The sequence below is a fragment of the Chrysemys picta genome, chromosome 15 (assembly GCF_011386835.1).
Source record: "Chrysemys picta bellii isolate R12L10 chromosome 15, ASM1138683v2, whole genome shotgun sequence".
NCBI classification, from domain to species: domain Eukaryota; kingdom Metazoa; phylum Chordata; order Testudines; family Emydidae; genus Chrysemys; species Chrysemys picta.
The window spans coordinates 13,964,742-13,980,478 of NC_088805.1; the positions used below are offsets into that span (position 1 = coordinate 13,964,742).

Sequence of the window (15,737 nt, forward strand, 5' to 3'; positions counted from 1 at the left end):
GGACCTTGTCAAAGTCTTTCTGAAAATCCAAGTACACCTCATTGACTTGTATTTATAATGTATCCTTGGGATAGGGTTGACAACCCCCCCCCCCCCCCCAGACTGGCCAGGAGTCTCCTGGAATTGGGCTTGATTTCCCACTACTGAAGCCAATCAGGGAGATTTTAGGCTGCTAAAAGTCCAGTTGGCAGTGCAGCAGGGCTAAGGCAGGCTCTCTATGTGCCCTGGGTCTGTGCAGCTCCTGGAAGCGGCCAGCATGTCCCTCTGCTTTCTAGGTGTAGGGGCGGCCCAGGGTCTCTATGCACTGCCCTCACCCTGAGCGCTGACTCCACAGCTTCCATTGGCCAGGAACTGCAGCCAATGAGAGCTGTGGGGGGGGGGGTTCCTATAGGCAGGGGCTTCACGCAGAGCCACCTGACCACCCCTCAGCCTAGGAGCCAGACTTGCTGGTGGCTTCCGGGAGCCACCTGAGATAAGCGCCGCCTGGCTGGAGCCTGCACCCCAACCTCCTGCCTCAGACCTGAGCCTCCCGCATCCAAACTCCCTCCCAGAGCCTGCACACCTCATCCCTTCCCGCACTCCAACCCCTATCCAGGCTCAGCCTGGAGCCCCCTCCGACACTCCAAACCCCTTGGCCCCATCCCCATCCCAGAGCCTGCACCCCCTCCTGCACCCCAACCCCCTGCCCCCAAGGGGCAGGAGCGGGGAAGGTGTTTGGGTTTATGCGATTAGACAGTGGCCAACCCTACCTTGGCAGGAATTTATAAAGCTGCTCTGGAGAGCTCAGTCCATACCTTTAATTCAGCATTATTCTCACGATGTTGGAGCTTCAGAAGATGCTCATTTCTAGAGATCAATATACCCCATGCCCATCTCCTGGGTCAATTACCACTGCTTGGTGATGGAGATCTGCAGAGTCATTTTGGGGGCATGAAGAAAGCTTGCTTACTAGAACCTGTACTTCTCTGAATATATTACCTCTGCAGATCCACAGTCACCAACCCTTTTCCCCAGGTCTCTGAGGTTTAAGATTCCCTGCAAGGAAAAAGAACTGAGGGAATCCAGAATGGACACAAGCATGTGCCTTGAGCCACTGATTGTTCTCTGCTCTGGAATGGAGCTGCAGCCTGTGTGATTCCTGGAGTTGGATATGATTATATTTGGAGCATTTCAGTTACTGGAAAGTATCCTTCTGCACACCCCAAAGTCAAAGCAGGTGAGCCAATGAAAAGTAAAGTCATCCCTAATCAAATCTACCTCAGTCCCCTAGCATCCCCTTAAGTTTACCGCAATCGCTGAAGGCTTATATTTCAGACTTAGATCCTCTGAAAGAGTCACAAGAATCTCAGTGAAAGGAAATCCCAGGATTTGCTGCCGTTTTATTTATCACACATATGATTGTTACATAGCACTATGAAAAAGCTTTAGGGCTCTGAGCACAAGGGAGCTCTCAGGTTGAATTGAGTTGGAAACAATCTCCATAGTTTTTGTTTATTTTGATACACACAGGTTGCTAGGATTCCTGCTCTGCATTTTCTAGGAGGCATAGGGATTGCTGTTAAACTTCAATCTATCTGCAAGAGTCTTCTGAGCAATTTGGTCTAGAGTCACTTCAAGGCAGTAAACAACGAACCCACCCCTTTTACAGAGTCATTTTTTGGAGTTACAGCTACACTTTAAGACTATTCCTCAGTTTCTGTAGCTGAGCAGAGAGCGATGGGCTGTGAAGTGTTTCGTTTCCCATATGATGTGGAGTTCTTCCCTCATAGCTAAGAGCAGCCACACATGGAGCTAGGAGACCACAAGATGCAACAGAAATAAATGTACTGTTACAATTTTTTAAATAAATATTTCAGGCCACCATCTTCAGCAGCCTAGGTTTCATTTGCTCTTTTAGTTGTGGCTCAGTCAGCATGCTATTCAAATCCTGGAAATTCAGAATCACTTTATGCGCTTCCTGGAAAAGCTCCTTCCCCACAGCTTTCTCCACCCGATTGCGCCACTCCACCAGCTTGGGCATGTCCTCCAAGATGTTGTAACCAATTGCTATGAGCTGCAGAGAAAGACATACGTAGTTGTGAAACACTTGGGTGAAACTTCAATAAGGGAATTCACCACTTACACAGCAGAATCCATTCTTGGCAAGTGCAAGAGTACTGACTGGGATTTACCTGTGATTGCCACAGGTAGGAAAAGAATTCAGCAAGGGAGTCGCTAAAAGCTGGAGGACGACACCCTCAGTCTTTTCTCTCACCTGCAATAAGAAGCACCTGAACTGGATTTCTGTGCCCATCTCCGAGGGTAATGACAGCTGCTTTATGATCAAAGGGGACTGGAACTATGTTCCATCACGGTGCTACACGTCTAGTAGTCTGGGCTGGATTTTCAGGCACTGTGATGTATCTGATCACCATGTGCATTGGGGCATATTGAAAATATAATAAATGTATCAGATGACACAGTAACATGCACCTTTTCCAAGATTAACACATTCAGACACCAGTGTTTTTCCCACCTTCGACCTGCGGATGGTATGACTGAGCCTGTCCACATCACAGTGACTAACTCCAGAGACAGTCAGCACTGCTACTTGTGTCAGCCAGAGGAGGGGAATGGGAGGATGTCACTGCCAGCCTGGAAGTGAGCTTCTGACCTATCCTAAGTGTGATCCATTTAATATTTAGAAATGACCCACCCAGAAATCTGAGCTGCTGGAGAAGTTTCTGGTTGGTGTTTTGTAAGAAATGTTCAGGGAAGCCATTGCCTTGTGGAGGAAATAGTCACATGGGATCCCTCTCCCTCTGTCCCCATGCCAGGGCATTCCTGAGCATTTGTTCTCCATTAGGAGAATGATATTACCTTTTGGATCTTGCATTAGGAGAATAAAGAAGCTGCAACTATGGATGAAATCCTGAGGGGGTGGTGGGTCAGGTAAATGGGAAGAGAAACAGCTGTAAGAACCTCATTCAGTCTGTGCTCAGCATGCACCTGCTTCACTAGGTGTCTGACCTCCTTGCGTGGGCTTTGCTCCCCAGCTTATCCTGTGCTGATGGGGTACAGAGCACACCCATTTGGAAGTGGTACAGCATGCTGTCCAGTGGCCACGCAGCTCAGACAGCGCTGCTTTCCTCATCCTGCTCCAGCCCTTACCTGCATGAGCTCTGTAACTGCCACCAGGTCTGCCAGAGAAATCATGTTGCCTACAAGGAAGGGCTTGTCCTGCAGGAACTTCTCCTCTAATTGCTTCAGGGGAATGGTCAGGTCCTCTAAAGCTTCCTGCAGCTTCTCTTCAGGAGCTGTCTGGTCCATGTATAAAGGAAACACCACCTGTGTGAGGAAGAGGGTATAGACTTAGCCTTCATACATCTACACACACTTGATCCTGTTTAGTAATTGTAAAAAAGGTAAGCTCAGTGGTCGTCATGCTGCAGTCAGTGCCACAGTAACCAACAACAGTGGTGCTGTTTGTGTGGATGATACACAGACGGGAAGTCTAGACTCATACAGGGATCAAGTCCCTCATCTTAAATTAGAAGATGATCACTTGTCCTCCAAAATGTTTACAATTAGGGCAGTAATGCCCAAAGAGAAAGCAGAATAAAAATTCTCAATAATTCACAGCCTCAGGGGGCTGACAGCATATGATCTGTGCCCAAGATGGTGGAAATCTCTCAAGATTTGCTTATTTGCAGGTATTGGAACTGGCAGGGCTGCAGGGGAGGAGAAGGGGAACTACAGTCAAAAAATAGGATATGAAGGCTGATCCAGTGATTAGGGCACTAACCTAAGTGCTTCAGGAGGCCTGGGTTCAGGGCTCTGCTCTTACACAGACTTCCTGTATCACTTGTGCAAGTCTCTCTGTGCCTCAGTTCCACATCTGTAAAATGGGGATAACAGCACTGCTCTACTTCATAGGAGGTTGGGAGGCTGAATACATGAAAGACTGGGAGGTGCTCAGTAATGAGAACTGTCGCAGTTTCAGGGTAACTGCACCTGTATTCCCCCCACCGTTGTCCCTCAAGGGCACTCACTTAAGGTTTCCGGCTCTCACCATCTCCTCTCTTGCTCAGAAACCTGCGTCTCGTTGCCTCTGGACCAGGTTTTAAGGCTGCACAGCTATCTGTCTTATGCTGTGATTTCTGCAGCAAATCAATCGACCTAAGGGCCAGTGCCTGTGCTTTGCTTTCTCTCTGAGGGCTATGACCAATGTATTGCCAGCAGTTACAAGTTATCATACAGATCTTTCTAAGCAAGCACATTTATTCTTAAGGTAAAATCATTACAATGAAAACATAAACAAAACAAAAGTTCCTGTACATGTGCTCAAAACTTACCAGAGGTCTCCAATCAATCAGACACTTAGTAAACCATAGTCCTTCCAACCCTTTTGCAAAGGTTGAGGCCCTTGGACAGAAGGTCCTGTCCATATTCTGAATCAAAATGAAGGCCCTGAATCAGTTTAACCACAGCCTGTTTATGCCAAAAGCCCTCTCTTTATGTCTGTTGGTCTCTGGAAAATCCAGTTTGGACCAGTAGATGTGCACTTCCCCAGGGGTAGTGCCTCTCTGGAGGTGTTTACAACCTCAGTGATTCACCTTTTTCATTCTCCCCCACCCCCCGTTTCTGATTCCGAGAGGAGCTGCGGTAACCCTTCCCCCTGGAATTGCATACAATCCCTGGCCACAGTAGCCCATAAACTTACTCCAATATGTTCCCTGAAAGATACTGGATGTGGTTGCAATATCTGTCACAGGGGCCACAGAAAGTACCTAAGATAGATAGCACTAGGTTCTGGAGCACAATTCTCCACCATGGGAAATTCAGTAGCTGCTGACTCACAGAACATATGAGGTCCAGCTCTGGATATTTAAATCTCTTACCTTGAGCCAGAATATCTTGAAAACACTTGACCGGATGGCAGAATGATGCCAAGACAGGTATTCATCTACCCGGGCTCGTTTCTTCATATCCAATGGGTACCAGTGGTCAGGGGTTTTATACTTCTGACTCAGGTAGGTAAGAATTGCAGGGCTGTCCAAGTATAAAGAGAAGAAGATAGGCAGGTGAGTTAAGGTGAAAGAAAGTTTTCATCTGCATCCCTTTCCTCTTCATTTCTTCATGTTACTTGCATGATAAAGCATAGGAATGGTAGAGGGGGACAGCCAGGAAAAAGGGAAAGTTAATGAGATAAAAAAAATTGAAGTGGGGAAACAGGAGGACAGAATAAAGAATTTGAGAGTTCTGAGTTTATTCCTTTCCAGTGAGCTATATTTGCTGTAAACACCTGAGATACATTTATTAATGTAATTCTGCTGGGATGATAGGAGACAAGAAAGATTGGCATTCTGGGGAAAACTTAGGGAAGAAGGGTGACAGGAAGCAGGAAAAGTGATCTTGAATTGAGGAACAAGTGGAGCACCAAGGCCAGTATATTGCAAGAAATCCACCTATGGCATCACATCCCTAATGGTTCCACTTGTGGGGAAAAACAGAGATAACTTTATTCTAAAGACTGCATCACTCCCCAAACAGACAGACAGGCCTTGATGAGATTCCAAGCTGGGTCTGGCCAGATTGCTTTTCCCAGTGCCACTGGCAATCTCAAAACAGCAGCGAACTCTTATCATCCACTTTTCCTTGCCTGCTTCAGGACCAAAACCATCATCCTAAAATGGATTGCAGCAGACAGATGTGCAGCCTCAGAAGTGTTAAAATGATGACTAATGGGACAAGAAAGAGAAGAGTGTACTTCTGTTGAATTCTTACCTCTCTGCTAAGGTGAAACCTCCATCCTTCAGTGCTGGCACTTTCCTCAGGATGTTCACCTTGCCAAATCCATTACTGTGCTGTTGCCCTGGAAACAGTGAGAAAACCCTCACCAGTTATGAGACTGGTAGCTGGACCAATGGAAGCTAAAGTGAAAGGAGCACCCAGCTCACACTGGACTCTGCCCAGGAGAATGTCTTGCCATTATTTTATGATGCTTATAGGAACATTTGTGATATACAACTAGAATTTTTCCCATATCATGTATTTGTTTGATAAAAGGGACTATATCGGAGAGAGTCAAAAGACCTTGCCAAGATCGGACAGTCACATGGAACAGGGGATTTGCTGTTGCAAGAGGATTCAACCATTGACCTCTGTCACTGGCGATGGCATTTGTGCAGCTTGCTGAAGTGTTACTCACAAATGTCCACTATGCAGTAGAAAGCGAGTATGCCAAGGACTTAGAGGCAGGGAAAGAAGAGGAAGATTTGAATAAAGGCAACTGAACATCTTAAATATATTTTCATATTTGTGAAGGAAATAGGCATGGCCTGGAAGAAGCACATTTGTGCACAGAGCATTATAATGAGTCAGATGGTCACTAACCCCCCATTCTCCCTCACAGGGAAAGTCAAAGCTAAACCATTTTCTTGCAGCTCATGAAGGAGACCAATATCAGCTAGGACGGAATAAGGAAAGGAGCTTGAAGATTGTGGGTCAATAGAGATCCCTGCAGTGGATGAATATCAACGGCAGATAGCCCAGCTATGGGAGCAAAGTCTCTGCTCCAGTTTGCTAGGCTCTGAACAGCAGAGGCCACTGAGCGCTCACATGAAAAGAAGATGCTGTCAACAGAAGCTGCTCCCCCAGGAGAGGAGTGGCTGAGGAAGTTTCCAGAGCTCTGACTAGGAAGAGAAAGACAAGGACGTCAGTGACACAGCAGTCAGCTTGTTGCTGCATAAACAGTCGCAGAAAATGATTAATCTACAAACAAGGGTTCCCCACCTCTGGAATAGCAGAGAGGCTGGAGGTCAGAGTGGATGAGCATTAACCTAGTTATGGAGAGGGAAGCTTACACAGCATTTCCCTGCACTACTCCTGGCTTGAGGGCACTGATATTAGTGCATCCCTTTGAGGAGAACTCGTGAAATAGTTTATTCTTCCCTAGGGTTACCATATTTAGTGCCTCCAGCCCCGCCCCCTCCCCAACTCCGCCCCCTCCCCAACTCCGCCCCCTCCCCAAAGTCTCCGCTCCCTCCCCTGCTTCCCGCGAACATTTGAGTCGCGGGAAGCCTGAAGCAGGTAAGGGTGGGTGTGGGGGGAGGAGGCGCGGCCCACCCCCGGCACCGCAGGTCCCCAGCCCGTCCCCTGGCCCGTCCCCCGAGCCCCCGGCCCGTCCCCCGAGCCCCCGAGCCCCCGAGCCCCCGGGGGTTACACTAGAAATCTTGGATTCTCACTTTTCTGGCTTCGCTGGAGTACCTTGGCAAGAACCTGGGGACCCAAATAGGGATGACACATGAAACGGTAACCTGAGCTGTAACATCTACCTGCCCTTTGGATGCTGATTAGGTGGTAGACTGAGTCAGGGAGGGAAAACTGGTTGCATAGGTTGCAGCCTCATGTGACATTAGTGGCCAGACCCTCCACAGATCTTGCTAGGCCCTCCTAGAGCTAGAGAGAAAATGAGGGTCTGGTAAGGTAAAAAACAAGCAGAAAAAACACACCCTGTCTGTCTGTAGGGAGGATAAAGTTTCTGGGGCTGTCTCTGTGTATCATAAAGAACCAGTAAAGGCTACAATCCTTTCTGTTGCTCTTGTTTTGCAGTTTATCTTTAAAGGAACTGAAACATTATTGGCATGGAGAGTCAGTGTTCTGAGTTCCTGGATGGCCACCTGTGCACAGACAGCCCATCTGCTTGTTTATTTTATATTTCTACTTAGTGGGACATTAAGGTCTCGTTTCACATCCAGCTCAGGTCAGTAGTGGCTGATAGTTGTTATCATTGGATAGCTGTTCATTGACCAAGTTTCCTTAGTGATCTTATTGTAGTGGAGAATTCTTCACATTACAATAATCACCACTATCATTGGCACCTTCCTTGGCAGTCTCTGTGGGAGGCCAAGGGCTCAATGGGCCATGGAAACTGAAATCCCCTATAATCCCTGGAAGTGACCTTGTTAGCACAGAGGCAGAGTGGTGAGGACTGCGCTGTTGCTGCTGTCCCTGTTCTGAGAAGAGGGGGTTGCTTTTGGGGCTCTCAGTCTGGCACCTTTCACCAGGTCTAAATATTCACAAAGTTAAATAAAATTCAGGTGACATTCCAAACAAAAAGGAAAAAAAAACAGGTCAGAAGGCAAAGCACAAAGAGGAGGCTCGTTATTGCCAATATTTACAGTATGGAAATGTTGAAGCAAATTCATTCTTAGTTGAACTCTACTGCCGTCCAAGGAGTTGTTTATTCAAATCATAGATGCACGTGGCCCTGTGTACTTGGAGGGGTTCTGAATGCCACCAGTCACAGTATACACAGCTCTGTTGACAGAGTGAGCTCTTTGCAAAGTTAGGCTTGGTTTTTGGATCCTGTGGCAGACCAAGCAGGCAATTGGGAATTGTCTTCATGGGTATGTCTATGGGCCAGTGCCAGCTGATTCAGGGTCGCAGGACTCAGGCTGCGGGGCTGTTTAATTGCAGTGTAGATGTTAGGGCTCATGTTCTAGAGCCCAGGCTCCAGCCCAAGCCCAAACAGCTATGCCACAAGTAAACAGCCCCTTAGCCCAATCCCCACTAGCCCAATCCAGCTGGCACAGGCCAGCTGTGGGTGTCTAATTGCTGTGTAGATAGATCTCCAGGAGGCTATAGTTGTTGTCCATGTTAATGAGACAAAAGATCCCTGTACCAGAATGTGGGGATTCTGTAGGTGGGAATCAGTGTGTGCATCCTGCCCAGTAGCTTGATCGTTGTGTTGGGTTAAAGGGAAACTGCTTCCATGTTGCACAGCTCAACCGTCTAAAAGTTCACAAGGTAACAAACACCAGTCACAGCAAATACACTGTGAAATCCTGTATGCTAGGTTGTTAGTTATCACTGGCCTCTGAACCTAATACAGGAGGCAGCCAGCAAGTAGGGAGTGATGGTGTCCTTTGTGGCACTGGGCAACAGAAGAATTCCAGGCAAGGGACTCTGTACCAACTTCCAACCTAGGGACTCTGTACCAACTTCCAACCTGCTTTAATAATTTCTCAGGCCCATAAAGGATACTAATTTTGTGTTCTTAATAGGCTGTTCCATTTTTAAAGCAGCTTGGAGACTGGTTCTGAGTCTCTTACATGGAGCTCTCATGATGCCATAAATGAGAAATGACACCTTATTGGCTTGGTGTCACACAATGGCCTTTCATACACAATACAGCTGTGCTGAGAATTCTGCCAGAGGACTGTGCATCAGGCCATTCAGGTTTACAGGGAAAGCATTTCATGCCAACACTGGTTTCAAGTTATTTTGACAGGATTAAGGATTTATGTATTAGGATCATGGCTGTGACTGATCTCTATACTCTGTGTGCACCTGAGCAGAAGCGATGCAAGGTATTTGTAGTGTTGGGGATGGGAGGTTCATCCTTTATTTAAAAAAAAGAATAGTTAGAGGTCAGGAATTTGGAGGATGGGTGGAGAAAACAAAATGTAACTGAGAGGGGAGTGAGACCAGTGAACTCTGACTTCTCTCACACAACACTGAAGCATAATAGGGTCCATTTTATACTGACAGTGCTGAAAAGGATAGCCAGTTGCCTCGGGGTAGGCTGTAGTTCAGGGGTAGGCAACCTATGGCACGTGTGCCAAAGGCAACACGCGAGCTGATTTTCAGTGGCACTCACACTGCCTGGGTCCTGGCCACCGGTCCAGGGGGCTCTGCATTTCAATTTAATTTTAAATGAAGCTTCTTAAACATTTTTAAAACCTTACTTACTTTACATACAACAACAGTTTAGCTATATATTATAGACTTATAGAAAGAGACCTTCTAAAAAGGTTAAAATGTATTACTGGCACGTGACACCTTAAATTAGAGTGAATAAATGAAGACTCGGCACACCACTTCTGAAAGGTTGCCGACTCCTGCTGTAGTTCATAGAGGAAGGGCAAAGCTGTGAGAGGGTGAGCCAGTGTGATGTGGCTCACGTAGACTATTTACTTTAGATTTGACCTAATGCTGCATGCAGGCTGCTGAAAGCAAAGGGAAATTAGTGCATTGACCACACAGGATTTAGTAACTATGCCTCCAGCTGCTGGGCAGGCAGCAACATTGGGGGGCTATTCCTGGAAAAGAAAGAGCTGCTGTTGGTGGGTTTGCTAACCATGGAGTAACAGCTTCGTTTAGACATACTTGCCTGGTTAAAAAAAGGATGAGAAAATAAACATTTGCTTCCTGTGTTAATATCAGTGTGAAAACCGATAGAATTCTGGAATCCAATTTACATTTTCATCACTGGTACCATTTGTTGATGTTCTGCATTTCACTCAGCTTGGAGGGGGGAAATAAATTAGTCCAGTTCACTTTCTGGCTTTTGTGCAGTGGCCCAATGCTGCAGTATGTGCACTGAAAACGCTGTGTCAGGCAGCCCTTAAGTCTTTTGCCCTGAAGAGGTGTTAAGACTTACAGATCCACCTGAAAGGGCGTGCTAAGCTACCTTGGGCAGGTAGCCGCCTTCTCTGACTTATCTAGTCACTTGACTTGATGGTGGGGACCTGCATCATTTTTCCAGTGGAGAAAAATAGTATATTTAAGTAAAAGCACCATTACCTGTGTCACCTATTACTGCTGCAGGGGAAGCATTGCATTTCTTGCACAAATCTCACCAATCAAGTGAGAATCCTTTTGTAAAAGCGTTCGCTTCGGGATGGGTGGGGGAAGGGCTGTTCAATGTTCCAAGAAAAGCAGACGTTTTTCCTCCTAACACAAAACCTACATTCTGGGTCTAAATTCACTATCCTTTTAATTATCAACTACTCTGATCTGTGGATAAAGAGGCTGAATGGGAAAAGCGGCATACCAAGCTAAATACAAAACTCCTTACTCAGTCAGATCTCCCATTGACTTCAATGGGATTTAGTCTGGAAATCCTTATTCCACTATCATTAAGGCAGCAAAACTCCCCCTAAAGTCAACATTGGCAAGTGGCCGACTCCCCATACTCCTAAGGGCATTCTGCACCAGAAAATTAAAAATTCTGCAAAATGTATTTGTCAAATAAATGTGGAGGCTCCAGCCTGGCACTGGGGAGCACAGGCCACTGGCTGCAAAGAGGTGGGAGATCACTGTGCAGCTCCCCCCCAGGACATGACTCAGCGGTGAGGCTGCACCCAACCCTGACATAGCACAAGGACTGGGCCTGCCCCAGAAACACCCCAGGGCCCTGCCCCTCTGTGCCAGGTCCACCAGGTGTGGGTAGGCAGGCTCAGCAAGGCAGGATCCAAGTGTGGAGGGGCTTAGTGTGAGGGGAACCTGGTGTGGGTTGAGAGGATTCTGTGTGGGGCAATCTGGGTGTGGACAGCTTAATGGGGGATCTGAATGCACAGGGGCTTGTTGCGGGGTTCTGGGTACAGGGGCAATGAGACTCTGCAGCAGGGTCCAGGTGAAGGTGGTTGGGGCTCAGCAGGGTGGGGTCTGGGTATGGGAGGGGGGAGGGATAGAGCTTGGCAAGGGGGTCTGGGTGTGTGGGGCTCAGTGGGGTGGAATCTGCATGCAGGTGTCTCATCAAGGTGGTCCAGGTGTTGGGGGGAGTGAGGCTTGACAGGAGGGTCTGGGTATGAGGGGGTTTGGATGCATGAGGGCTGGGCAGATGGGGGAGCAGCTCCCTGTACAGTGATCCCTCCCCCTGCAGCTGAGGAGCGATGGGTGCAGGAAGTGGGGGGTGGGAGAATTTGCAGAGCTTCGTGCAGCTGGGGGAGGGTTTTACCTAGCCCCAGATGCCATGCAGGGGAAGAGGATGTCTCCCCCAGGCGAGCTCGGACTGGCAACTGAGCCTGGCACAAGGTAGGAGGCACCAGCCAGCTCTTCCACGATGATTTACCTCTCTGCCATCTGCCATGGGCACCTGAAACATACTGCTGGAGAGGTTCTCATGACCACTCTTGTGGCTTCCCTTTGTTTCCCCATCAGAAAGTCATTTTTCTGCAGGGAAGCAAAGAAATCTGTGGGGACATAAATTCTGCACATGCACAGTGACACAGAATTCCCCCAGGAGTACCTTGGACAGATAGACAAAGATGTTGGGCTAAATCTTAATCTTAAACAACATAGGGATCCTAAACCAATAACTACCAAAATCAGCACTAAATTCTGCATTGGATGCTTTCTCAAGTGCCTTGCCAGGATTTTGCAAATGGGCCCCAGTGAGGCTTAAACAGCCTTTTTACTTCCTGCTCCCATTTCTTTCAGTATCTGGGGTTAGAGTTCCTTCACAACCCAAGTTACTGCTGCTAAGCCTCCCCGTGCTTGTGTACAGAGCAACTTTCCAGCCGCTGGCTCCTAGGAGCTCTTGTCTGACAAAGTTTGTTGGGCAGAACTGCTGAATCATAAGTCTTTCCCCACTAATTGGTTGACAGCCCCATTAGTCACCTGGGGAGGAGTCATTTGGGGCTTTGAGTAACAATGCCTCAGAGGAGAAGCTGCAGAGAAATGAGACTTTGGTTCAAGCAACACACTCCCCCTCCGTTACCAAGGTGTAGAAGACCAAAATCAAAAGCTTGATCAGAAATAAACCCACACCTATTTTCTACATAGAGTAATCCCATGCGGCAGCATTAACCACCACACTTGTGAGATAAGCTTCCCTATTTGAAACATGAATAATGCTCAAGAAGGACTGTGAAGATTCAGGGACGTTTCAGACCAGATCAGCCCTGGTGGAAGCAGACATAACTCCCATGGGAGACTATGAGAATTACATCTACTTATGTTTTTAATTAACTCTCCCATGGACATCCCAAGCCTGCCTATTTTCAGGGCTGACTGACAGACTTTCCCTTCATATAAAGCATTTTAGTGGCTTGAAATTACAGAAAAGAATACAGTAAAATTAATTATGCAAAAGGCTGATTCACAAAGCTTTGACAGATCCTCATGCTGAGTGCAAACCTCAAAGATGGCCAGCAGAGAAAACCAGCCAGCTTTCCAAAGGCCGTTTCCCACTGTGTTGGCCAGCAGCATGTTAGCTCCAGGACTTCTGTGCATGTTGCTAGTCAGACTTCAGCACTGAAAGGTTTATGCTTCAATCAGCCATGAAGAATTCACCATCTAGATCTGTATGTGCAGGTCAGATATAATGTGTGTGTATTGAAGACCTATGTAACTTTCAGATACTCTTCTGTTCATCTGAGGTTCAGATTATCATGGTCTCTACGTATGGTTTTATACTCACTTCCACATCAACATTGGTATCTCAGTACCTAGTTTATCCACTGACTTTAGAAAGCTCTATGGATGTGCTAAAAGTGTTCCCCAGACATGTTGTTGCTTGTCCCAGTGGTCAAGATTCTAGCCCTAAGGAGACAACATTCTGCCTAGTGGGAAGAAGAGCTAAAAACACAACCTACATTCTTTTGGTCTAGCAGATACCTTATAATGTGATAAGTAAAATGCAGGTAGACGCTTACCAAATGCAGAATCTGTGATCACAGATTGGAAATGAAAACTGGGAGACCCTCTGGAACCACAATGGGGAGCCATTGTGTAATGAGCGAAAACAAGGAGAGATTATACACATTTTCTGCATCACTATCCAGAAAATAATCAAGGGCTGAAAAGATACTTCCTCAAGGCAATCAGAGTAGGCAGAAATTTCCCCTAACCCGTGAGGAAGAAACACTGCCTAATGAGGGGAGCAAGAAAAGAAAAGAAAAAAAAAACACCACACAATATATCACAACCACCACGGAGTCAGAAAAAGACAGCAACACAAGATGAAGACTCTGTATAAAACCCATCACCACCTGTTCCTGGCCACAAGGAGGTGATGCATTTATATTGGGCAGCATCCATATGGCTTGTCAGGTGTTGAAATGGAACTGGAAAGTATATGGGGCTGGGAAGGGGGAAGCAGAGACAGGGAGCAGAGCACAGAGCCACAGCATAACATAATTCTCTAACCAATTATATCCCACTACCCTAATTAACTTTATAGTTATACAGCAGACAGAAACAATTAGAGAACCAGACAGATTAACAACAGAAAAGTGGGGGCCATAAAGATAAAACATACAGAAATGAGGGTTTCACAACCACAACTATTACAAAGTAATTTCTTGCCAGACAGGATGCTATCAAACTAAGTTTTCTATAACCATCTTTCTCTGGTGGCGATAGGCATTATCAGAACAGGATTGTGTTCCTAACAGCCCAATAGCATCTTATTTCCATGGGACTAGTTTGAAATGTAAGAATGTGACCATACGCTTCCCAGCTTCTGGCTGCCTCTGCTGCTTAGCCAAAGGCCTTCGCTTAAGAACAGGGCCTCAAACGGTCACAGTAAGAAAAGGCCCTTACACAGATTCTCTCTTTTATATCTCTATAACTAGCTAAATGATAAACATAGACCTAAATTCTTAAAATATAGGCCTTTACAGGCAGCCCTGCATCTCTATATCCTAACACAGCAAAGGGGTTCAACTCCCTCCCTCACCTTTGAGTACCTCCATTTGTTTGAATGTGAAGGGGATGTTGTTCTTCTTGGCAAAGATGTAGACGGATCGGCAGGGTGGTGAGAGCAAGTCCAGGTAGAGCTCTATCCCCATCCTACCTGCTGGGTAGAGGGAGCAGCAGGGAGAGAGGTGATGTGTTGAGGCTGAGACTACCTGTCCTTGGCTGTAGCTGCAGAGAAGGTAGACTGAAAAGAAACTTCTTTCCATCTCTTAGTTATCGTGTATCATTAGAGCTCCTCCCCTGCTGTTCCTCCAGAGGAAGGAGACAGGGACCAGGCTAAGGTGGCATCTCTCTCTGCTCCACCAGAATGTGAACAATGTACCTTGGCAGCCACCTGTAATGCAGATATTTACATCGAAAAATTTCATCCGCAGGGGCATATTCTAAGGAGTGTAGCACTCCCACCCCAGAAACCTCTCCCCTCCTGTTTAATAGGACCTGGCCCCAGGACCAGACGCCTGTTGGTAAAACACAAGCACACCTTTGACATTACACAAATAATGATAAAGCCCAGATGTATTTGCATCTCTTGGAAACCACCCCCAACTGGTCTCCATGCTTATTTGTTAATAACCATGTGTTGCTCCTTTCCCCACCCCTCCAGGTGCCCCTTGTGGATCTCCTTGATGGCCCAGCTCCAGTAGGAGGAAGAGGGGAGGCTCCAGGTGAATTTGAGTTTGCTCCAGTTGGAATCCTAACAGCAGCCCATAGACAATAGGCTGCCTGTTGTGGCTTTGCTTAAGAACCAGTTCTGCAAACCTGATCCACCTTCTCACTTGACAGGGATGGGGAATGGGATGGGAAGGGAAAGCAGGAGGCCAAAGAGGAGGAAAGGAAACACAGGCAGGATTGTCTAGCTCAGGTGTTTGCTCATCACTTTGTCCTGAAGTGGATGGAGCCCAAAAAGCAACTCTTAATTCCCCAGCAGCAGAACACCAAGAGAAGAGGAATGATCCTGGCTGGAGTAGGGGGAGAGGAGACCAGATGGAAAGGCTCCGTAAGCCTGGCTCCCTGCTTGGGCTTTAACAGAGCTGTGCTAGGAATGAATTTGGCCATTTGTACCCAATTCCTGTGGGGAGTAGGAGACAAGGTGGGTGAGGTAGTAGTTTTTACTGGACCAGCTTCTATTCAATGAAAGATATTACCTCACCTACCTTGACATCCTGGGACCCACACAGCATACAAACCATGAGTGTAGGAGAAGCAATTTGGTTGGAGGGGAACCAAGCCATTTCCCACTGCACCTGTAAGCTGAGCCATGTGCTTCT

At 47.0% G+C, this 15,737-nt stretch overlaps 1 protein-coding gene across 1 annotated transcript; it reads right to left on the reverse strand.

Annotated features, from left to right (window-relative positions):
• Positions 1 to 1,716: 1,716 nt before the first annotated feature.
• On the reverse strand, positions 1,717 to 14,797 carry LOC101935343 (glutathione S-transferase theta-1-like). The gene is made up of 6 exons (XM_065568359.1): positions 14,450 to 14,797; positions 5,767 to 5,854; positions 4,881 to 5,031; positions 4,335 to 4,430; positions 3,151 to 3,327; positions 1,717 to 2,053 (listed from the first exon to the last, which is right to left on the reverse strand). Exons 1-6 carry the CDS (start codon positions 14,673 to 14,675, stop codon positions 1,853 to 1,855), a joined length of 939 nt encoding a protein of 312 aa, XP_065424431.1. The 5' UTR covers positions 14,676 to 14,797; the 3' UTR covers positions 1,717 to 1,852.
• Positions 14,798 to 15,737: the final 940 nt, after the last annotated feature.